Source organism: Schistocerca serialis, chromosome 3, assembly GCF_023864345.2.
Source record: "Schistocerca serialis cubense isolate TAMUIC-IGC-003099 chromosome 3, iqSchSeri2.2, whole genome shotgun sequence".
Lineage (NCBI taxonomy): Eukaryota > Metazoa > Arthropoda > Insecta > Orthoptera > Acrididae > Schistocerca > Schistocerca serialis.
The window spans coordinates 322,849,945-322,873,070 of NC_064640.1; the positions used below are offsets into that span (position 1 = coordinate 322,849,945).

A 23,126-nucleotide genomic window follows, 5' to 3' on the forward strand; every position below is an offset into this window, starting at 1 on the left:
TCCGAATATAATTTCCTACAATGAAAGTGAAATATAATGTTATTCTTTCTGAAGAGTGATGAGTAGTGAAAGCCAGGTTTCTAAGCAATCGTCCTAGAATGCAAGTGATAGTCAGTTCATCATAAAGTTTTTTGAAGATGCTTAGATCGCGGTTCTAGGAACGGCCGGTTTGTTAATAGATCTGATTTATTTTCGGACCACATTACAATGGTGTTCCATATGTGGACAAGAGTATTGTCAAGCAGCTTGATAAAAGGTCCAGTTACTACAACAGTACTGGAAGATCACTATTGTCCGAAACCCCACTTCATTTTGATAGGGATCATACTTATTGGTCCAAGTCAAAATATGAAAAGCAGAGTCAATTAAACTGGCCAGGGGAGTACGTGAAACTCATCTCGGTGCTCTTCGAACCATGCACGTACATTGCGACTTGTGTGACACGTTGCATTCTCCGGCTGGTAATTGCCGACGTGCCGAGGAGAAAAATAAAATAAATAAATAAAATAAAAGCATGATGTAGCGGCGGACATGATCCCCAACGATAGATGCATACTTGTGTTGATCCGTTGTTCGTTCCAGAATGACGAGCTGTCCCATGGAATGCCACGAAAGCATTCCCCAGACCCTAATGCATGGAGGGTGTTTGCTTTCAGACGTTACACGCCGTACACGTCAACTGGCATCTGTCCATTGGAACATAAAAAGTGATTCACCTGAAAAGGTCTCTGTCGTCACACAGTGGACGCCCAGTTGCGTTATTGACGTGTAAATTCCAGCGTTATTTGCCGATGAATAGCATTGAGCATGGGTGTATGAACCAGGAGCCTGCTGCAGAGACCCATACACAGCAAAGTTCGCTGGACGGTCATTGAGGAGATACTGTTGGTAGCCCCTTGATTCATCTGGCCATTCAGTTGCTCAACAGTTGCATGTCTATTCGCCAGTACACATCTTCGCAGCCGTCATACCCCCCCCCCCCCCGGTCATCTATGGCCCATGGTGCGATAGCGGCATTGTCATGTGTGGTATACGAGCTTTAACCACGGAGGCACGCGAACAGTTTAGCCGCTTCGGAAATGGTTCCATCCTTGCCCGAAAGCCACAGACCATGCCCTCTTGGACGTCATATAGATCGCTCCGTTTCCACATTACGACAACCACTGCTCGGTTTTCCGCGTCCCCCTGTTGCGTTTTATGCACTTAAAGAGCCAAAGAAACAGGTACTCCTGCATAATATCGTGTAGGGCCCCGGCGAGCACGCAAGAGTGCCGTAGCACGACATGGCATAGACTCGAATAATGTCTGATGTAGTGCTGGAGAGAACTGACACCATGAATCCTGCAGGGCTGTCCATTAATCCGGAAGAGTAAGAGGGGTTGGAGATCTCTTCTGAACAGCACGTTGTACGGCATCCCAGGTACGCTCAATAATATTCATGTTTAGGGGTTTGGTGGCCAGAGAAAGTATTTAAACTTAAAAGAGTAATCCTGGAACGACTCTGTAGCAGTTTTGGACTTGTGGGGTGTCGCATTGTCCTGTTGGAATTTCCAAAGTGCAATGGACATGAATGGTTGTAGGTGATCAGACAGGATGCTTACGTACGTGTCACCTATCAGAGACGTATCTAGACGTATCTGGGGACCCATATCACTTCAATTACACAAGCCCCACACCATTACAGAGCCTCCACCAGCTTGAACAGTCCCCTGCTGACATGCAGGGGCCATGGATTCGTGAGGTCGTCTCCATAACTGTACACGTCCATCCGCTCGATACAATTTGAAACTAGACTCGTCGACCATTCACCATGTTTTCAGTCATCAACAGTCCAATGTCGATGTTAACGGGCCCAGGCGAGGCCTAAATCTTTTCTTCGTGCAGTCATCAAGGCTATACGAGTGTGCATTCTGTTCCTAAAGCCTATATCGATGCTGTTTCGCTGAATGGTTCACACAATGACACTTGTTGATGGCCCAGCACTGAAATCTGCAGCAATTTGCGGAAGGGTTGCACTTCTGTCACGTTGAACGATTCTCTTCGATCGTAGTTGGTCCCGTTCTTGTAGGATGTTTTCCCGGCCACATCAATGTCGGAGATTTGATGTTTTACCGGATTCCTGGCATTCACGGTACACGCGTGAAATGTTTGCATGGGAAAATCCCCACTTCATCGCTATCTCAGAGATATTGTCTCCCATCGCTCGTGCGCCGACTATAACACCACGTTCAAACTCACTTAAATTTTGATAACCTGCAACTGTAGCAGCAGCAACCGATCTACAAGTGCGTCGGGCACTTGTTGTCTTACATTGGCGTTGCCGACCGCAGCGGCGTATTCTATCTGTTTTCATATCTCTGTATGTGAATACGCATGCGTATACCAGTTTCTTTGGCGCTTCAGTGTATATCCTCCACTGCTAGTGCTGCCGCAATCCATCTGTGAGTGGTTATTGCACGTTGACGTCGAAAATAGGCGGTGATCGCATTACTGTGACTGGACCATGTGTAAGGGTGAAGAAAAATTCGCGCACTCGGGCTTCGCAGCGCGATTCGTCACATACTGGCAATACAAAAATGTCTGTCACAAAATTTCATATTGAGTGTATTCCGGACAGTAAATGGACGTTCAAAATTGGCAATCTGGCAACACTATAATCACACGTGCAGTAACTGACTCTGTCAGCAGATACAGCAGTGCTGTGCAATTAGTGTACAAGTATTTTGCGTTAGCATGCAGGAGGTTGAGGATTCGATTCTGGGTCGAGGCTTATTTGTTTCTATTTGCTAAAAGTAGTCTGCGTGGTACGGTATCTGGACTCTTAAACTTCATACAGCGATTACAGTGGATCTTCTACAAAATATTTGCAGTTACACACTACGAACACAGAAGTGGCAGTACAATCGTTTTTATTGGTCAAGTTTTAAAGAAGCCTTTTGCACGTCGTGTCCGCGAATTGTTTCGCACCACTGCGTCTACTAGATTCAAAACCTGTTTCCTGTGTACCCTCCCCGAATGGGCCCATCGAAATTATTTGCAAGGCCCTACGGGTCACGTAAGGTCCTAACGAAATATAATAGACCTAAACGTGTCAAGAATAATAGTTCGCATTAATCGATGGGACCATTGGGGGAGCGTACACACAAATCAAGTTTGGAATCTGATAGACGCAGTGGTGCAAAACAATTAGTGTCCAAGGCGTGCAAAATGTTTGTCTAAAAGCTTACCCAGTGAAAACGACTGTATTTTCATTTCTGTGCTTGTAGTAGGTAACTGCATTTGCTTTGTAGAAAACTCACTGTAATTGCTATATAACGATTAAGATGCAGATATAGTGCCACAAAGACTACTTTTAGCAAATAAAAACAAATAAGCATCGACCCAGAATTGGACCCACGACCTACTGCATCGTAACCCTAAACGCTATCCACTATGTCAACTGAAGAGCACTACTATTCTCTCCTGACAGAGATAATTACAGCACATTTGATTACAGTATTGCCAGACTGCCAGTCGTTTGCGTCCATTTACTGCCCTAAATATGTGTAGGACGAAATTTTGTGAGAGACATTTTTGTATTGCTAGTATGTGAGGAAACGCGATACGAAGTCCGCATCCGCGAATTTTTCTTCACCCTGTATATCACTGGATACTACTGCATTTTTTACATTTAATCACCTTTAATTAAATTTAATATGTTGTGATGAGTCTCACTTTTCTCTTCAGCCGTGAAGTTGTCTTTCACTTGAATACAGCTGCACCAGCACTTACATGGTAATGTATTTTAATGCTACGGTGATCGAGTGGATAATTTTTCTGTGAAATTTGTTAATTTTTCTCGTACCACTTAAAATAGCCTATCTTCGAGATAATAGTGAGGAAAAAGTGAATTACGACATTGTACAGCTACTATGGAAAATCAGGTTTATCGTTTACACAGTTGCGAAAAATTTATTGAAAAATTAAGTTGTGAAACCGCCATCCTCAGAAAGGGGAAAAAAACATGCCCGCTTTTTCTCGGCACAAAATACTGAATCGGCTCACATGTTTTACACATGGTACAAGGTATTTTTCTCAGCTGGAGTCTTCGGTAGGGCGTGTCGCAACTAACGTCCGCAATTGTTTACACCTGTTTATAGATCCAGTTAAACCAAGAGTTTGAATTACTCGTACCAGTGTTCCTATAGGTGCCGATGAGTTATTAACGAGAAAGAGAACAGTGGCGATTAGACCGAGGTACAACTTTTCTCGAAGGATGAGGTAGACTAGTACTTCGAGAAGATTCTAGAGGGTTTAGAGCCGCGGGATAACAGCCTTCTGACTAAGCACACAGAAAAAGAAGTTTGTTTTGAAAGACCACGCTTGTCGGTTTTGAACGCTGTAGATGGGAGGAACTGGTACAGTGCGAGTCCTTGATTATCCACCGCTGACTGTCATAGCAATGAAGTGTCGTGTACAGTATGTGCTTCTCCGTATACAATCAGCACAGTGAGATAAGTCGACAGAGAAGCGTGACAGAATGGGAGAAAGGAACTACCGTGTTGGACTTACCCACGACCACATCGCGGATGAAGTTGCAAAATTTGTTGGTGATTCACTGGGTACTGTCCGATCTGTCTTATAGGAATAGTGTACCACTTGCAGTCATGTAACACGGCGTACGAGCAGTGGTCTTAAAAAGACCTTGGCAAGTGTCAGTGAATGCAGGTCTATCTCAATCAGATCCCGAGCGAACATTGCAAAGCTAACGGCATGAAATGGACATTTAGGGTCGAGCATCTCGCATTAGGCCATTGGCACAGCGGCATACGCAGCTGCATATATTCAAAGGGCCAAAGATATTTTTCTTGCCAAATGACCAAAGTCGTCTAGTGCGTCGAAGGCTCGATGAGGAGCTTATTCCGCAGCATGAGGACGGTACAGTTCATGCTGGAGGAGGTCCTGTGACTTTCATGACGCGTTTTTGGGACCATGACTTGGAGCCACTCATCCATTTCACCATCAATATGAATCGGGATGGTTATTTCGACATTTTCTGTGACCAAGTGCTGTCCCTCCCACATATTCATGATGAGTATGCTGTGGACACTACGGTCCACCAAGAGGACAACAGCTATCTTCACAAGGCTGCGCGTATACTTTCAGGATTTGATGAACAGTCAGGCATCCTATAGTACCTCGACTGTCTTGCTAAATCACCTAATCGTATTGCTACAGAACATTTCTGGGACTACTTTGAACCGTGGTTAATACTGAACAGTCACTGTCCCACAATTAGATAACTCCATAGCAGTGAGTGGCTTCAGCTGGACAAGGCATGCCTGAATAATCTTGTGGGCTCTCTTCCTAGCCGAATTGAGGCCATTATCAACGCTTGCGGCGGTATTAGCGTCATGTCTCCTGCATGTGACTACTTTCTAGACCGGTTTGTTTATTCACGTAGTTAATAAGTCTTCAGAGTGTATACAGCAGCCTCGAGGACTCTCCCCTCTCATGTTGACCTTCTTCAGGATTCACCAATGAGAATTTTGCTGCAGCACGAAAACAAGTGAAGGAAGATTTACGCGTATCACGTCGCAAGATGGAAGATCAGGGCATTCAGTCCGCAATATCACATAAACATCAGTAAGGTTTATTCATTGTTAAGTAGAACACTGCTGTGAACTCACAAGATCATTAAGACCCACAAATGTAATCAGGCAAGCGACGTAGGGTGAGGTGTAAAAGCGTAGCACCACAACAGTACGAGTACGAGTACGTTGTTTGCTATCTGTCATCCGGTACTTGGAGTGTTGTGCATGTAAATAGGCTTATACCGGGTGTTTCAGAAATAAGTACAGAATTTTTGTGGGATGAAAGGGTGTATACAGGCAATCATACTGGGCATACGAACGTGGGGTCGCTACGCATATTTCCGACCTAGGCGACCACAAAAAGACATCGGTCCACCTGGTGGTGCGATAACCGGTGGTACGCCTTCGTAAGTTTGGATGTCTAGTGCAATTTATTTTTCGTTGGTCGCCTCGCCTTAGCGAGGAAACATTACTGGTTTCCTTTGTCCTCATTCGATGCTGTGTTTGTGTACTTCGCTTCCACTTCAATGTAATTCGTAATCTAGTGTTGCACCAAAGGTAAGGTAGTGTGTTATGAATCAATGGTGTGCACTTGCAAGTTCAAAAAGATTGTTTACTCTTTGTTGTTATGCGTAGAACATGGAACATTTCACGTAGAATGAACTTGTAGATATGCACTTAGCCCTTGGTGCTGCAGGAACTATGGAAGCAGCACGGCGTTTGTACGCAGAACATTATTCAAACCAAAGACTACCAGAATATTTGCTGCTGTGGATCGTCGTCTCCGTGGAAGGGGCACATTACAGGAAGATTTCAATACTCGAAATGTTCGACAACAACCCTTCAGAGAGTGTGAGTTCCCTTGATCATGTTCTAAATGCTACTTCTAGCGTGTTTGGAGAACTCTGTGTGATGATCACCGTCATCCCTACAAGTTGTGTAAGGTACAGCATCCTCTACCCACTGATTTTCCAGTTCGGAGCGACTCTGCAGTATGGTTCTCACAGCAAAGAATTCTAAATCCCTACTTCACAAACATCGTTCTGTGGACTGATGAATCGACTATCACCCGTGAAGAAATGTTCAACAGTCGCAACTCCCATGTATGGTCTCGTGAAAATCCTCGGGATACGGCTGCCCTCCATTTTACTGGCCTGCAAGATCTCACACCACTTGATTTTTATCTTTGGAGCCACGTGAAGGCTCTTGCGTATGAAACTTTCGTAAACACTGTGGAAGAACTCGTAGCTCCAACTGCTGCTGCTGCAGGAGACGGCCGAGATCAAGCCAACGAAACATTACCCAATGTCCATCGCTCTGTGGTTCGACAGCTTGATTTATGCCATCAAGTCAGCGGTGCCCGGTTTGAGTATTTACTACAGTAATCAAAAAGTACAGTGATGTTCCTTCCAGGCAAAGCGAATGGGCTTTGGCTTTGTCCAGCGCCCTAATTATGAGTCAGAGATGCCTCGTTCGTATACTTCAAATGACTGCCTATATCCAGCCTATGTTCTCACAAAAAATCTGTGCTTATTTCAGAAACACCCAGTATTTCAAGAGTCTTGCTGAAATGTAACAGCTCACGAAGCTATGTTGTCCAGTATATTTTTTTAGACTTTTACAGAGAAAACTCAGTAATAATATGATTGTCGTTTGAAGGAGGGCCTCAGTAATGTGAATAATTCGTGATGTTTTCACCAGGTATTGATGAATAGCTTGCAGACAGCTTAATCCACAGTGATCAGTATCAGTAAACTCAAGAACCGTCATGTGTGGCTCAAATGGCTCTGGGCACTATGGGACTTAACATCTTAGGTCATCAGTCCCCTAGAACTTAGAACTACTTAAACCTAACTAACCTAAGGACATCACACACATCCATGCCCGAGGCAGGATTCGAACCTGCGACCGTAGCAGTCCCGCGGTTCCGGACTGCAGCGCTAGAACCGCACGACCACCGCGGCCGGCCCGTCATGTGTGGCATACTGTAAACAGCTAACCGTTCTGTAACATTTACATTCATTGGACAACGTAAGAAATGTGGTGTATGTGTACCATAAACCTTAAGTGAAAGATAACGCAAATCAGCTGGTGGCCGGTTGTGCCTCCGTAGTCACCCTTCATCACTTATCTCTGATCAGCAGCTACCATTTCTGATCACCATTCATAATGAATGGTGGCTTCAGTTCAACTAAAAACAGAATGGAATGACAGACAATTAACAAAAAAATCAAGTCAGTTTCAAATCTTTATTTGTGCAAAGGAGATAATGTTAAGCGTCTGGTAGGATAAATAAGATGCCGGATACAAGAAATTGCTTGCCGCGCTTATCGCCGCAACTGCTGACTGTTACTATCATGAGCTTTACCACCCTGCTGTCATAAACGAAGAAAAACGACAGCAAAGACTACAAGAAGTGTTGCTGCACCACCAGTGTGTACGCTTGCTCGTAGCTAACTTGACATAAACAACTATCCAGATGCACTCTGGGAATTCACCACTCCGTAGCTGAGGCTGTGGACACACTTTCGTACTCTGGCACTTTATGCAGAGGCAACCGGATCAAATTCAAGTGATGGAAGAAATTTTCAGTGCCAATGCTCTGAATTAAATTCCATACTTCTCTGCAGTCTCACTTTAAATGGCGATTAGTCAACCAGAGTGGGATTCTAAGTTCGAAGCACCCTTTAGAACCATTCGAGCAGACTACAATATGTGCCGTGTACTCAACATCATCAACAACACAAACGCGACTTTAAACTCTGCACGGACTAGCCGCAGTCACGCACGTTCAACAGATACCTTTAAACAACACCATTCTCTTTCTTAACGAATCAGTGGTGTAATTGTGCGCTAATAAATAAAACGGACCCTATCATTCTAAATCTCTCAGCTAACATTGCCACATGACTTCAAATTTATTAGGAAGTTATTTCGTGTTCCTCACATTGTTGCAAACTTGCACCTTTCAGTCTGTATGTATCAACCTTTGAGAGAATTCTTTGGACCATGAGAACACTTGTCAAATTTGGAATGTTACCTTCTTGAATTTCAAATCCACATGTTTCTAAAACGTTGAGTGTCAGTTGTAGATAATGGAGCAGAATATATCACTAAGTAAACACTGTGTGCTATTTTATCAAATTAAAATTTCATCATAATCATTATGTTAGATAACGCCTATAACATTTGGTAATCTAGAGGATATAAGTGCTACACATCATTTACTTACTGTTCGTATCCCAATAGGCACATATCTGCTTTGTGTCTCCGAAGATATTGGGTACACTGTAAGTCAGGACTTCACTGAGGTTCCCAACGCTTACATTGGAGATGGTTACTGACATCACTGGCTCTTCTGTTGCGAATCTCAATTTGGGTGTTGTTTCATTACTAGAAACGTTGTAAAACCCCAGAGGTCGAAAAAATTTACCATTCTTGTAACAGACAAATCGAGCTCTGACTCTACTGCGCATATAGCGAGCGGCCACCAACACAGCTTCTGTTGGGACGTGCAGGAATATTTCCTAAAAAAGAAAACACATATCAGTCAGGGCATTTGCAATAACACATCAATCGCAAACCAACACTGATATCACTACGACCATACTCGCTGCTTGAAGTAAATTTGAATAGAGTAGATTAGTATCATAGCTTAAAGTTGGATGGATATTGCTGAGAAGAGTGCTGTCTTATCTTACAGTGAAGTGCATCAAATTTTCATAAGAACACTTGAAAAAGGTTACTTACACACAATGTGCGCTAGAGTAGATAACATTTCTTGTTTGTTAATTGTACAAAATAATTTGAGTATTCATTACAGTTTAAGACACTGGGATAGATCCTGACTGAAACCTGTGTATTTTTCACTGCAAATGGTCTTCGCGATCGGACAATCTAGAACGTATAACGCACAGAATTACAGCTTCAGAACGGAGCGTTTCATTTAGAGTATGGTCCTTAAGAAATAACTGTTTTTTTGTGGTGTTAAGTTTGTCACATTGATATTGAGCAAGTATGTAGTACGCCCAACAATTATTTGTATATTTAAAGTGAAAACTTCACTGTATGATGAAAATCTAGTTATCTACGAAGTACATCGTGTTCCGTGATGACAATGCTTCAGTTCACATTGCTAACTCTGATGTTGTGTGGATGACCTTGAAACTTATCCTCGTAGCTGTTCAATAACCAGAAGTGAATATTATCGAGCATTTGTGGCAGATTAAAAAGCAGAAAATCTGCTACAAATTTCCTCCCAATCGCCAATGACATAGTTAAGTGTGGTCATGGTTCAAACGGCTGTAAGCACTATGGGACTTAACATCTGAGGTCATCAGTCCCTTAGACTTAGAACTACTTAAACCTAACTAACTTAAGGACATCACACACACCCATGCCCGAGGCAGGATTCGAAACTGCGACCGTAGCAGCAGTGCGGTTCCCGACTGAAGAGCCTAGAGCCGCTAGGCCACAGCGGCCGGCTAAATGTGGTCATGGATAAAAACAGACGTACTCATCCGGAAAATAAAATCATGATCCATCCGCATACATTTCGTAACGAACCGCACAATTGTATCGTGTCAAACGTGTATGCACAGTTGTAATCATTCTTTTACAGAGGTCTGCGTTATTTTGACAGAAACTGTTTAAACGGGCACGTAAGAACTTTCAGATGCTGTGCCAAGCGCGTACATTGCTACTGTGCAAATAAAGTTGGTATCCATCCCAAATGGTGATGAGAAATATTCACGCGTAGTATGACAATGTCTCAGTTATAATGGATCTACAGTAACTAAAATTTTGGCTACACCAATTCGCGCCCCAAATCTAGCTGCGTCAGGATGAGTAACAGCGCCACAGAGAACTGATGCAACAAAACCAAAAACTTTAGCAACAAATGGAACAACTGCAACGATATCTACAGCAACTGATAAAGACAAATCGGCTTTGACAGCTTCTCCACTTTCTTTCGCCAGTTTTGCAGTAACAAATGGAAACTGAGAAGCACATCAGCATTGGTTAATACTATACTTCCAGCAATGTGAAATTTGTAAATCTTTTGTAAAGCGAGAATTGTTTTTATCCTCTACTAGCTAGCAAAGCTTTCTATTACAAACGAAAACAAAAAAAAAAAAAAAAATTCGTTTCCATGTATTCGAGGAAACGTCTTTGACATTATGAAACAGTTGTACAAAAAATATGCATAATGTACAAATGTATAAGTACAGTATCCAAATTAAGGAACATAGTATGAAAAATACAAATTATCTGTAACGTTTATTTAATGATTTTGTAAATATCTCTATGGCAACGCCTCTTCATAGCTCTATAGACGGCTATTGTTTTCGCCTACAGCCATCTGCGCCCTCGCAGTTGAAAGGTGTGAAATGCGCTGTCAGTTGTCAGGGATTTCCTTACGTTGCCTCGACTGTAGGAATGTCTTGTTAGTAAGGAATAAATGTATTAAAGCATCATACATAAAGCAGGTTTTTTCACGAGACTCAATTTTTGTAACATACCTCCTTATCTATGTGTCATACAATAATGTATTTGTGTAGGTACATTCAGCGTCATATGTGGATACCGTCTGCGAAAGATGTTGCTAATAGAGTTGTTGGCAAATAAGCAATACATTCAAACGTGACGCATGATACGGCAGTTTTTCACGCATGTCAGTTTTTATTACATCATATCTCCTGATCTACGTTTCATACAAGGATATAATTTTATAGATACATTCATCGGCATATACAGATACTTTCTGTAAAATGTGTTGCGAAGAGAGTTAGTGGCATAGTAGCAATAAATTCAAACGTCATCCATGATGCAGCAGTTTCTCACGTACCTCATTGTTCATGACGTCATTCTCCCGAACTATGAGACATATGTGGTTCTTTTCCCAACAGCGATTGTTGACAAACAGCAAGTGATATGTGTATCAAGTATGGTTAAAATCGGTGGAGCGGTTTACGAGGAAATGTGGAACATAACTATGGACATTCATACATCCATTTTTAAAATATGGACGGATTCCAAAGATTATGACGAAATTTCCGGTTTATGGTCTACTATTACAATGTGAAGTCTCATATAGAGACCACTTGCTTTACGTTTCATCAGAAAATATCAGAACATGGATAGTCAGCTGACAATTGCCTATTTAAAAAACCTTGGTCGACGTTCTCACTTTCAGCGCCAAAATGAATAGTGCAATTAATCTTCCGGCACAAGAGATGTAGCCATTCACTTAGCTCCTCAGGCAGAGAGAGCAGCCATGGGCTAGATGTACGAGTCGTGATTTGAGGACGTTCAGGAAATAGTGTAATAGCGGCACAACAGGTTATCGATGAAGACGTGGATACAGCCAACAAGAGAGGAAAATGTTTCATACAGTATCGTAAAATTCATGTTAGTCATTAACCATTCTCGTATTTATCATCTGCTCCTCAGAATTACTCGAAAACACTATCGCGAGAAAAACGATGTCGCCAAAGGAACCAAGTAATCGCTCCTCCTTATCGTTGTCATTAACAAGCAGTGTTAAAGAAGATTATTCTTAGCGTTATACGCAACCAAGTCATTCGTCTATCAAGTGCTACTGCGAACACAGTTGTAAGAATTGTACAGTGTTTAAAAATTTGTCGTCAGCTGAAGCATAATCAGCCATTTTAGCCAATGTCTCTCGCACATCAACTTCGTTCCCGTATCCAGCGAGGAAAATATAGCACCGATAAAAATGACTCTGGCGTTATTTCTGAGCAGCATTCCAAGAAACTTTGAAATGGATATAGGTGGCTCAGTGTATTTAACCAATAAAGACATACACAGTCATTAATTTCCCAACAATAAAATGAACTAACAGACATTTCGTCAAATATAATACTGAAAAACTGCCTTTTAAAGGCCAAAGTAAGGTGCCTTCCGTGTGTAGGAATATTAATGGTTCAAAAAGGTTCAAATGGCTCTGAGCACTATGGGACTTAACATCTGAGGTCATTAGTCCCCTCGAACTTAGAACTACTTAAACCTAACTAACCTAAGGACATCACACACATCCATGCCCGAGGCAGGATTCGAACCTGCGACCGTAGCGGTCGCGCGGTTCCAGACTGAAGCGCCTTTAACCGCGTGGCCACACTGGCCGGCAATATTAATGGTAATCTGATTCTTCTAGTGGTAGCGTTTCTATCTAGATTACAATAATTTACAGTTTTCCGAATCCAAATCCGACATGTAATTAATCAAGTCTTGGGAACCATTCCGTTTTCTTTGATACAATGTGCAAATAATATATACCCCTGTCAGAACACAGTCCAGGAAGCTGACATACCTAAACCCAGTCTCTCTCACGTTTTTTGCAGGCCTCATCCTGTTCATTTGTCACGGAGAGGATTGCTTTTATTCATACGGAAGAAATAAATTATTTTACTGCAAATATAGTTATTTTATTCGATATCGTCCAGAAAAAGACTTCAGTGTCTTTCCAAGTACGAAGTAATGCATTTTATTTCACTCAGAATAACACGTGTCTACTTTGAATTTATTTTTCATAAAGAAATTTTATTCCTTTATGAATCCGTAAGAACGACAGCATTTTTATTCGACAATTTTAACAGCAGGAGGTTACAGTTTATGTCTCAGAAGATTTTTTATTATTGCTGTAGTATACGGAAAAGCACATATATTAACAATGGCATTGGAGCCTAATTGATGAACGCACGTTTCGTGAGAAGAAGGAATGGTTGTAGGCGAGGATGGAAGCCCAAGTAAAAAATTGTTGAAGAAAGAAAAATGAGTGTATGGAGTGTGCACCTGTGTCATGAGGCGAATTAATTCCAAGAACGTTATCAAAATGTTAGAGGCAAAGTTGGGACGTGCTGTGTAGTACAAATAAAGTTACACGATCGTTATTCCATCATCAGACTTCAATCTGTGCTATATAGTAAACTTTCTGTACCGAAGTACAAGCCTATATTACAATATGCTTGGCAAAAGCAAGTAAAGCAAGTTATGACATTGACATGCGAGATCATCGTTTGAAATCGTAATTGTTGCAGCGTTGATATTGGAGTACTTGAATGCAGAAGACATGCTGAATATCAAAAAGTGACTTTATTCAGATGCGCATATGGTTCTCCTCCACTTAGTTTTGAACACTACTCTGAAATCCTGCACCTGCACTTCGAAGACTGAATGGATGTTAATACTTACAGGTATGTACAAAAAGGTCGTTGTTCAGATAGCGGAGCTATTTTAAGCAGAGGGAAACAGAGCAATAAGTCACAAGAATGAAATATGTGCAGTTTTGGTCATAGTATAACGACATTTTGTTCCTGCACATTACCAAAGTTCATTCAGATATCTCTTGTGATAAGACGTGTGTGTACTTTTGCGTTCGAATGGCTCGTACCACTGTTTCTGGAACGAGCGATTTACATTCTAAGCACATTTTAGAGCGGTTCTGGGCGTCCGAAGTCACGCACTTCTCTAGTAAGTCGTAAATTGCTTCTGCAATACAAGACATAGGGCGACCAATTTCCCACTTATCGACGTGCAGCCAATAGTTATATCACGAAGGGAAGCGTAGATCGAAAAGAAATATTTAAGTGCATTATTAAGGTGAATGGGCTGGTTATTGATGGCGAGGTGGATGTCTCTGAGACAGAAACTATGTTTCCAGGTAGCAATAATTACATCAGGAGGCGAAGGTGTATCTGGAGGGGTATTTGGGAAGCTTGGAGGATTGGTTGGAGAGCAAGAGAAGTAAAGTCGTTAACCTTAGGTTTATGAAGTAATGATTTTCAGAACAATAAAACCTATTAGTCCAATTGATAATATAGCATAAATTATACCTAGTGTTCCAAATGATTCAATTTTTCCTCTTTCTTGACATACAATGTGAGAAATAATCCCAAACCCCGGTAATGGAATTTGTATAGGATTGAAAGGTTGAATTCCTATTAAATAAAAAAATTTAAAGATAATGGCAAAAAACTTTTTCAAGCTAAGTACATCAACTTATCGTAACGAAAACGTGGTAATGTACCACGAAGGCGCCCGTGCTGTATCCCCTGGCGACACAGTCACCAAACATACAGTTGTGTACTGCGGGTTGCCGCCACTCTGCCCCACTAACAACACTTCCTCCGGAGATTGGATGACAGTAATCAGTAGCAACACGTAAAGACACTGCGCTGTTTACAGCCGAGCTTCCAGCAGCCACTACGTACTATATGGCAGCAGCCTTACCACCAGAGGCTTAACCATCGCCGCAAACAGCTCTGCCATCACGCACTATCACGTTTTCGTGAGTCATGTGCCTCCACCAGTATCCTTCCACCGGACGAGTATTTAGGTCGCCTCCCGACTGCCCTGCAGTCAGTTCGCACACCACGCCTTACTGCGACAGCACATAATGGTTCCTCAGTCAGAGTTCTTCTACCGAGTGCTCTCTACGCTCCATGCTATACACAGGCTACATCTAGCAATCCATCAATTGGAGTCCTCCACGGCTTACCGTTTTGTGGAATTTTGTCTCTGACTTTTCACCGAGCTCACTCCATAACGGGACACTATCATCATGGACTTGATCCACATATAAACATCCTTACGCAATTTCAGTGATTACCCACTGAGGCATTTGAGTCCAATGTCAGTGATTACCTGCTATCACAATCGAGTGCGTAAGTGAGTACCCATCAGACTGAACTGAACAATGCCGACTCTGGCTCCACGAAACAATTATTGTATTTTAGTTTTTAGACTCCATAAAGTTCCACTGTTGTCGGCTACATGCTCACAGCAATCGCAACGTGTTGTTCCCCTCAGTGATGAATACTGCAGTTGTGATGAGGATCACCAATGCTCCATCATTTTGCCACTGCAATGGTGAGGAAGATGGCTGTTTGCTACCTCCTTGCCTCATCATAATGGCAATGAGGATCAACGTTTGTTGCCTCTTTGGCCCACATTACAGCAGTGATGTGGAGCAACGTTTGCACCCTCCTTGTGTCTACAATGATAATGAGGTTCCAAATTTGCTAAGTTAGTCACAGTCTGCAGCAGCAAGGATCGAACATTCAGTGTTCTCGTTACCACAAGAATAGCGACGAGGACACTTGGCTTGGGGATTCCATATTCAGACTGACTAGTGTCCAGTCTGTCAGACTTTTTGTGCTTGCCAAGAGTAGCCTCCCATATCTATGCACTACTTAGGACTGTTGTTGATTTTTGCCTCATATGTGTCCTCTCAGTGTTCACTGTCTCTTTTCAGTTTTCTTCTTGTTTCTTCTGGTGATCATCTCTATCCAATTTTTTCTGCAGTTCATTAATGCGGAGCAGGCCCTGTTACCCTGTCCTATGTCCATTTGCAGGCCCAATTCAATGCTTGTTCTGATAATTCTCGTGCTCCAGTTCACACTCTCCGTTCCGAGGCATCATCCTTGATAGCGTGAATCATCCTTCGACACCTTACATATACTGTGACGTCCTCCACATCCCTCCTCAACATGTTACAAGCTCTGCGGCATCCTCCATGCCTCTCCTCGTCATCTTCCATTCCTTCATTCTTATATACATGTTCAAAGCCTTCTGCGCTTCCACCACCTCACAGCCTTTCTCCGCCCTCTGGCCACAGCATGATTCCAAATTTCCATTATTCGATAACCTCACGCCATTTCCCTGTGTTTTTAATTGCTCCATCAGCACCTTCACGTCCAGCGGCACCGTCGCTCCAGCAGCACGTTCCCCACCAGTGTTACCTTTCCATCCAGGCCCTCCTTTCTCTCCAGTGGCACCTTACCCTCTAGCGTCACCTTCACACCCAGCAACTCCTTTGCCACCAGCGGCCCCACCACCTCCAGTGGCACCACACCACCTCCAGTGGCACCATCACCTACAGCAACAGCTTCATCTCTAGTGGCACCTTCTTTCCACAGGCACTATCGCCCCCAATGACACCATCACCTCCAGCAGCATCAACACCTCCTGTGACACCACTACCTCCAGCAGCTCCATCACCTCTAGTGGCACAATTGACTCCAGTGTCACACTGCAGACGCTACATCCTTCTTGTCCGGTTCTTGCAGGCTGCCGATCTTCGGTTATGAGTGCACTGACCCATTCTTGTCAGGTCGCTTCTACAGCATTCTGCAGCATCCCACATGCTTTTCCTATTATCCCACTCTCCTTCCTCCTGGACAGGCCACCCATCTCATGATGTTGCACTGGTTCCAGACCAACACCAGCACCTTGACACACCAGGGCCTTGGATAATGGCGTCACAGTGCACCAAATATATGACGTACCAGAGCCATGAGGCACCAAAGCCACTACACAGCACCACTGAAAGACACCAGCGCTGTGGTGTACCGTTAGTTGTGGCCCCATCAGACTTGCCTTGGCCAGTGCTCCCTGGTTCCAGAGCACATACTCCATTTGGCAGCCATGTCTTCTTTGAGACGACTATGCCATCTCTTACCTCAGAAGGGATGGGATGCTGTATTTCCTGATGGCACAGCCACAAATCATACAGCTGTGTACCATGTGTTGCCGCAGCTCTGGCCCGCTAATGACACTTCCTCTGGAGCCTAGACAAAAATAACCTGCATCAACACACAAATACGCCAAACTATTTTCAACAGAACCTCCAGTAGCTGTCACCATACCGTGTGACACCAGCCTAGCACCAGACGCAGAAGCATTGCCGCCAACAGTGCTGCTATCACGGCACTACCTTGCTTACCTGAGCCTCGTAACAGTCCCAAGTTCAATAGGATAGCCCCGCGAAGGATTTGCTTCATCAGTGACTAACAATGATTATGAGCTAAGGATTCTCATTGAACAATAAGAGGATTTAACAATTCCGAGTAACAATTTCCCATACTTGGAATGAATATTCATGAAGAAAGATGGAAGCTCTACAGCAGCAGCATCGCAACTTACACATAATGTGTTCACTTTTCTGTTTCGAGAAATAAAATCTGAACTTAATGGCATCGGCTGCACAAGAATTACTGGAATCACATCGACCATCAAAAAATGTTTCCACATAAATTTCAGCCTTGAATGGTCTGCAGAATGCAGGATGGTTCATAGATGGATCGATAAGTAACCATTTTAGTGTGTGTATCCCACTGAAAGTATATGTGGGGTTCTTTGAGGATAATAGACTCATCATCATGAGTCCTCACCATGAATTGATCCTATTTCGAAGTGAAACCGATAATAATTAATACATTCAAAGAGAACAAGAGGAAAATACATTTGCGTTGGAGTGATTGGTGTGGAATATGGCTCATATTTCTGTAACAGATGTGAAGTGTTTCAAATTTCTAAGTGTACTGAGTTACGGTATTCAACTACCGTTGTTTCCATTCTTGGGAATATCCAATTCTACCGACGCCATCCGGGCAGACATGGGCTATTAAAACAGCATCTCAACTAGAATTGCCTCGAGTCACGATTCTGGTGCTGTGTGGCATTTATGCTCCATGTCAACCTATATTGTATGAGATTTCATTGTAGAGTGTGGAAAATCTTATACTTCCCTACATCAACAAAAAGAATCAGTAGCAGTCTGCATCCCATAAAGCGATAAATGGTCATGGAGCATGAGCACAGAGATGTGAGAAGGAGCTGTGTCATACTGGTGCAGACGGAGACTACTTTGATTCACAGTGTGAGACTTGCTGACAAACACATAACACTGTTTATTAATATCAGATGTTTAAATGTTTATATATGAATAGAACTAGGCTGTCGATATTATCCACACTAACAGCTTCCTAGCTATGAGCCGGCAGGGGTGGCCGGCGGTTCTAGGCGCTACAGTCTGGAACCGCTGTAATGTCCCCACAGAAAATACCCTCTACCACGCACCAATTAATCATTGTCAATCAAACCATCCAGGTGGTCGCTCATGTCGGCACCAATGATGTGTGTCGCTATGGATCCGAGGAAATCCTCTCTGGCTTCCGGCGGCTATCTGATTTGGTGAAGACTGCCAGTCTCGCTAGCGGGATGAAAGCAGAGCTCACCATCTGCAGCATCGTCGACAGGACTGACTGCGGACCTTTGGTACAGAGCCGAGTGGAGGGTCTGAATCAGAGGCTGAGACGGTTCTGCGACCGTGTGGGCTGCAGATTCCTCGACTTGCGCTATAGGGTGGTGGGGTTTCGGGTTCCGCTGGATAGGTCAGGAGTCCACTACACGCAACAAGCGGCTACACGGATAGCAGGGGTTGTGTGGCGTGGGCTGGGCGGTTTTTTAGGTTAGATGGCCTTGGGCAAGTACAGAAAGGGCAACAGCCTCAACGGGTGCAGGGCAAAGTCAGGACATGCGGGGACCAAGCAGCAATCGGTATTGTAATTGTAAACTGTCGAAGCTGCGTTGGTAAAGTACCGGAACTTCAAGTGCTGATAGAAAGCACCGAAGCTGAAATCGTTATAGGTACAGAAAGCTGGTTGAAGCCAGAGATAAATTCTGCCGAAATTTTTACAAAGGTACAGACGGTGTTTAGAAAGGATAGATTGCATGCAACCGGTGCTGGAGTGTTCGTCACTGTTAGTAGTAGTTTATCCTGTAGTGAAATAGAAGTGGATGGTTCCTGTGAATTATTATGGGTGGAGGTTACACTCAACAACCGAGCTAGATTAATAATTGGCTCCTTTTACCGACCTCCCGACTCAGCAGCATTAGTGGCAGAACAACTGAGAGGAGATTTGGAATACATTTCACATAAATTTTCTCAGCATGTTATAATCTTAGGTGGAGATTTCAATTTACCAGATATAGACTAGGACACTCAGATGCTTAGGACGGGTGGTAGGGACAGAGCATCGAGTGACATTATACTGAGTGCACTATCCGAAAATTACCTCGAGCAATTAAACAGAGAACCGACTCGTGGAGATAACATCTTGGACCTACTGATAACAAACAGACCAGAACTTTTCGACTCTGTATGTACAGAACAGGGAATCAGTGATCATAGGGCCGTTGCAGCATCCCTGAATATGGAAGTTAGTAGGAATATAAAAAAAGGGAGGAAGGTTTATCTGTTTAGCAAGAGTAATAGAAGGCAGATTTCAGACTACCTAACAGATCAAAACGAAAATTTCTGTTCCGACACTGACAATGTTGAGTGTTTATGGAAAAAGTTCAAGGCAATCGTAAAATGCGTTTTAGACAGGTACGTGCCGAGTAAAACTGTGAGGGACGGGAAAAACCCACCGTGGTACAACAACAAAGTTAGGAAACTACTGCGAAAGCAAAGAGAGCTTCACTCTAAGTTTAAACGCAGCCAAAACCTCTCAGACAAACAGAAGCTAAACGATGTCAAAGTTAGCGTAAGGAGGGCTATGCGTGAAGCGTTCAGTGAATTCGAAAGTAAAATTCTATGTACCGACTTGACAGAAAATCCTAGGAAGTTATGGTCTTACGTTAAATCAGTAAGTGGCTCGAAACAGCATATCCAGACACTCCGGGATAATGATGGCATTGAAACAGAGGATGACACGCGTAAAGCTGAAATACTAAACACCTTTTTCCAAAGCTGTTTCACAGAGGAAGACCGCACTGCAGTTCCTTCTCTAAATCCTCGCACAAACGAAAAAATGGCTGACATCGAAATAAGTGTCCAAGGAATAGAAAAGCAACTGGAATCACTCAACAGAGGAAAGTCCACTGGACCTGACGGGATACCAATTCGATTCTACACAGAGTACGCGAAAGAACTTGCCCCCCTTCTAACAGCCGTGTACCGCAAGTCTCTAGAGGAACGGAAGGTTCCAAATGATTGGAAAAGAGCACAGGTAGTCCCAGTCTTCAAGAAGGGTCGTCGAGCAGATGCGCAAAACTATAGACCTATATCTCTGACATCGATCTGTTGTAGAATTTTAGAACATGTTTTTTGCTCGAATATCATGTCGTTTTTGGAAACCCAGAATCTACTCTGTAGGAATCAACATGGATTCCGGAAACAGCGATCGTGTGAGACCCAACTCGCTTTATTTGTTCATGAGACCCAGAAAATATTAGATACAGGCTCCCAGGTAGATGCTATTTTTCTTGACTTCCGGAAGGCGTTCGATACAGTTCCGCACTGTCGCCTGATAAACAAAGTAAGAGCCTACGGAATATCAGACCAGCTGTGTGGCTGGGTTGAAGAGTTTTTAGCAAACAGAACACAGCATGTTGTTATCAATGGAGAGACGTCTACAGACGTTAAAGTAATCTCTGGCGTGCCACAGGGGAGTGTTATGGGACCATTGCTTTTCACAATATATATAAATGACCTAGTAGATAGTGTCGAAAGTTCCATACGGCTTTTCGTGGATGATGCTGTAGTATACAGAGAAGTTGCAGCATTAGAAAATTGTAGCGAAATGCAGGAAGATCTGCAGCGGATAGGCACTTGGTGCAGGGAGTGGCAACTGACCGTTAACATAGACAAATGTAATGTATTGCGAATACATAGAAAGAAGGATCCTTTATTGTATGATTATATGATAGCGGAACAAACACTGGTAGCAGTTACTTCTGTAAAATATCTGGGACTATGCGTGCGGAACGATTTGAAGTGGAATGATCATATAAAATTAATTGTTGGTAAGGCGGGTACCAGGTTGAGATTCATTGGGAGAGTCCTTAGAAAATGTAGTCCATCAACAAAGGAGGTGGCTTACAAAACACTCGTTCGACCTATACTTGAGTATTGCTCATCAGTGTGGGATCCGTACCAGATCGGGTTGACGGAGGAGATAGAGAAGATCCAAAGAAGAGCGGCGCGTTTCGTCACAGGGTTATTTGGTAACCGTGATAGCGTTACGGAGATGTTTAACAAACTCAAGTGGCAGACTCTGCAAGAGAGGCGCTCTGCATCGCGGTGTAGCTTGCTTGCCAGGTTTCGAGAGGGTGCGTTTCTGGATGAGGTATCGAATATATTGCTTCCCCCTACTTATACCTCCTGAGGAGATCACGAATGTAAAATTAGAGAGATTCGAGCGCGCACGGAGGCTTTCAGACAGTCGTTCTTCCCGCGGACCATACGCGACTGGAACAGGAAAGGGAGGTAATGACAGTGGCACGTAAAGTGCCCTCCGCCACACACCGTTGGGTGGCTTGCGGAGTATAAATGTAGATGTAGATGTAGATTCATTCACTTTGGAAAAGTAATCTGATCTGATTTTCTCGTAACATATGCGGCGACAGCTCGACGACGCCAAAGTATTTTCTGGTGCGTTTATTCTTTGAAATAACAGAAATGCATATATGCATTCTCCATGGTTGTTAGAGTGGTAACTAGGACAGCTTCTGGAGTGTCTGTTGAGGGATCGACGTGTTTCTGATAGATACATATTTTGCTTTTCTTCTCGCTAAAGTGAGCCAATAAACATTTGTGCCGCTAGCGGTTTGTTTCAAGAGAAAGAGACTGTAAACGGTAAACAATTAAGACGTGGAATCACCGGAGATCTGGACATGAAATGGAGATGGATTGAATACACAATTTCCTTCATAAATAAGGTTTGTGACTTTTTTGTTCTGGAGTGAATGAACGAATGAGTTTTTTCTGAATCATTTGATGATCACGTTGGCCCTGTAATTAGTGGGGAAGTTTCAGCTGTGTCGAAGAGAGCCTGCAATCACTGAGTCTGTGTTAAATCGTCCAAAAAGGCTTCGTACACGTCTGGAATTCGCAATCTTTCGTAAAAGGAACAAATTATCCACACGATTGACTCTCCCGACTGAATGCAGTGTTTAACAGTAATAATAAATGTAAAGATATCTTACAGCAAGCCAGCCGCTGATTACCAAGACGAAGGACTCCACCAAAGATTCTATTTGGCTGATTTCACGTAATGAAATATTATATTAAAAACTGTACATAGATAAAGGAGAGAAAGAGAGAGAGCGAATGAAAATAGAGATAATACTAATAATCCTCCATTAGTCTCACTTTTCGCCTGTCTTATAGATTTATGTGTGAAGGTGAAGGGATCATAAAGGCAACAGATACACGGCTATACAGACAAGACATTACACAAAGTTAGCGGCTAGCTACATTCATCATCTATTCTTAGATGAAGAGATGGCAACTTATTATCCTTAACATTTAAAAAAAAATGTTAAACCGCGCGACTGCTACGGTCGCCGGTTCGAATCCTGCCTCGGGCATGGATGTGTGTGATGTCCTTAGGTTAGTTAGGTTTAAGTAGTTCTAAGTTCAAGGGGACTGATGACCTCAGAAGTTAAGTCCCATAGTGCTCAGAGCCATTTGAACCTAACTATGATTTCAGTAATTTCAAAATAAAGCTGACATTTTAATTAGAATTTTGTTGAGAATGTCTGACATTGAACAGTTAAATTAACCAATCAGAGACGTACTCTGTGCAAGCAGTTCACAAACGAGCTTTCATGCAGGGAATATGAGGGATTTATGGGTTCTGATAGTATGCATTCAAAAGAAAACTTGAAATCTTGCTGGATACTTGATAGCTGGGACCCACGAACTTACATTCAATTATTGACGTTTGACTGGCACTAAAGACT

General features: G+C 43.0%; 1 protein-coding gene across 1 annotated transcript in view; it reads right to left on the reverse strand.

Annotated features, from left to right (window-relative positions):
* Positions 1 to 23,126, reverse strand: part of LOC126470807 (uncharacterized) — a 495,505-nt gene that overhangs the window by 48,730 nt on the left and 423,649 nt on the right. Inside the window, exon 17 of the mRNA XM_050098819.1 lies at positions 8,806 to 9,100. Coding sequence (XP_049954776.1) covers positions 8,806 to 9,100 — 295 coding nt within the window. The remainder of the gene's footprint in view (positions 1 to 8,805; positions 9,101 to 23,126) is intronic.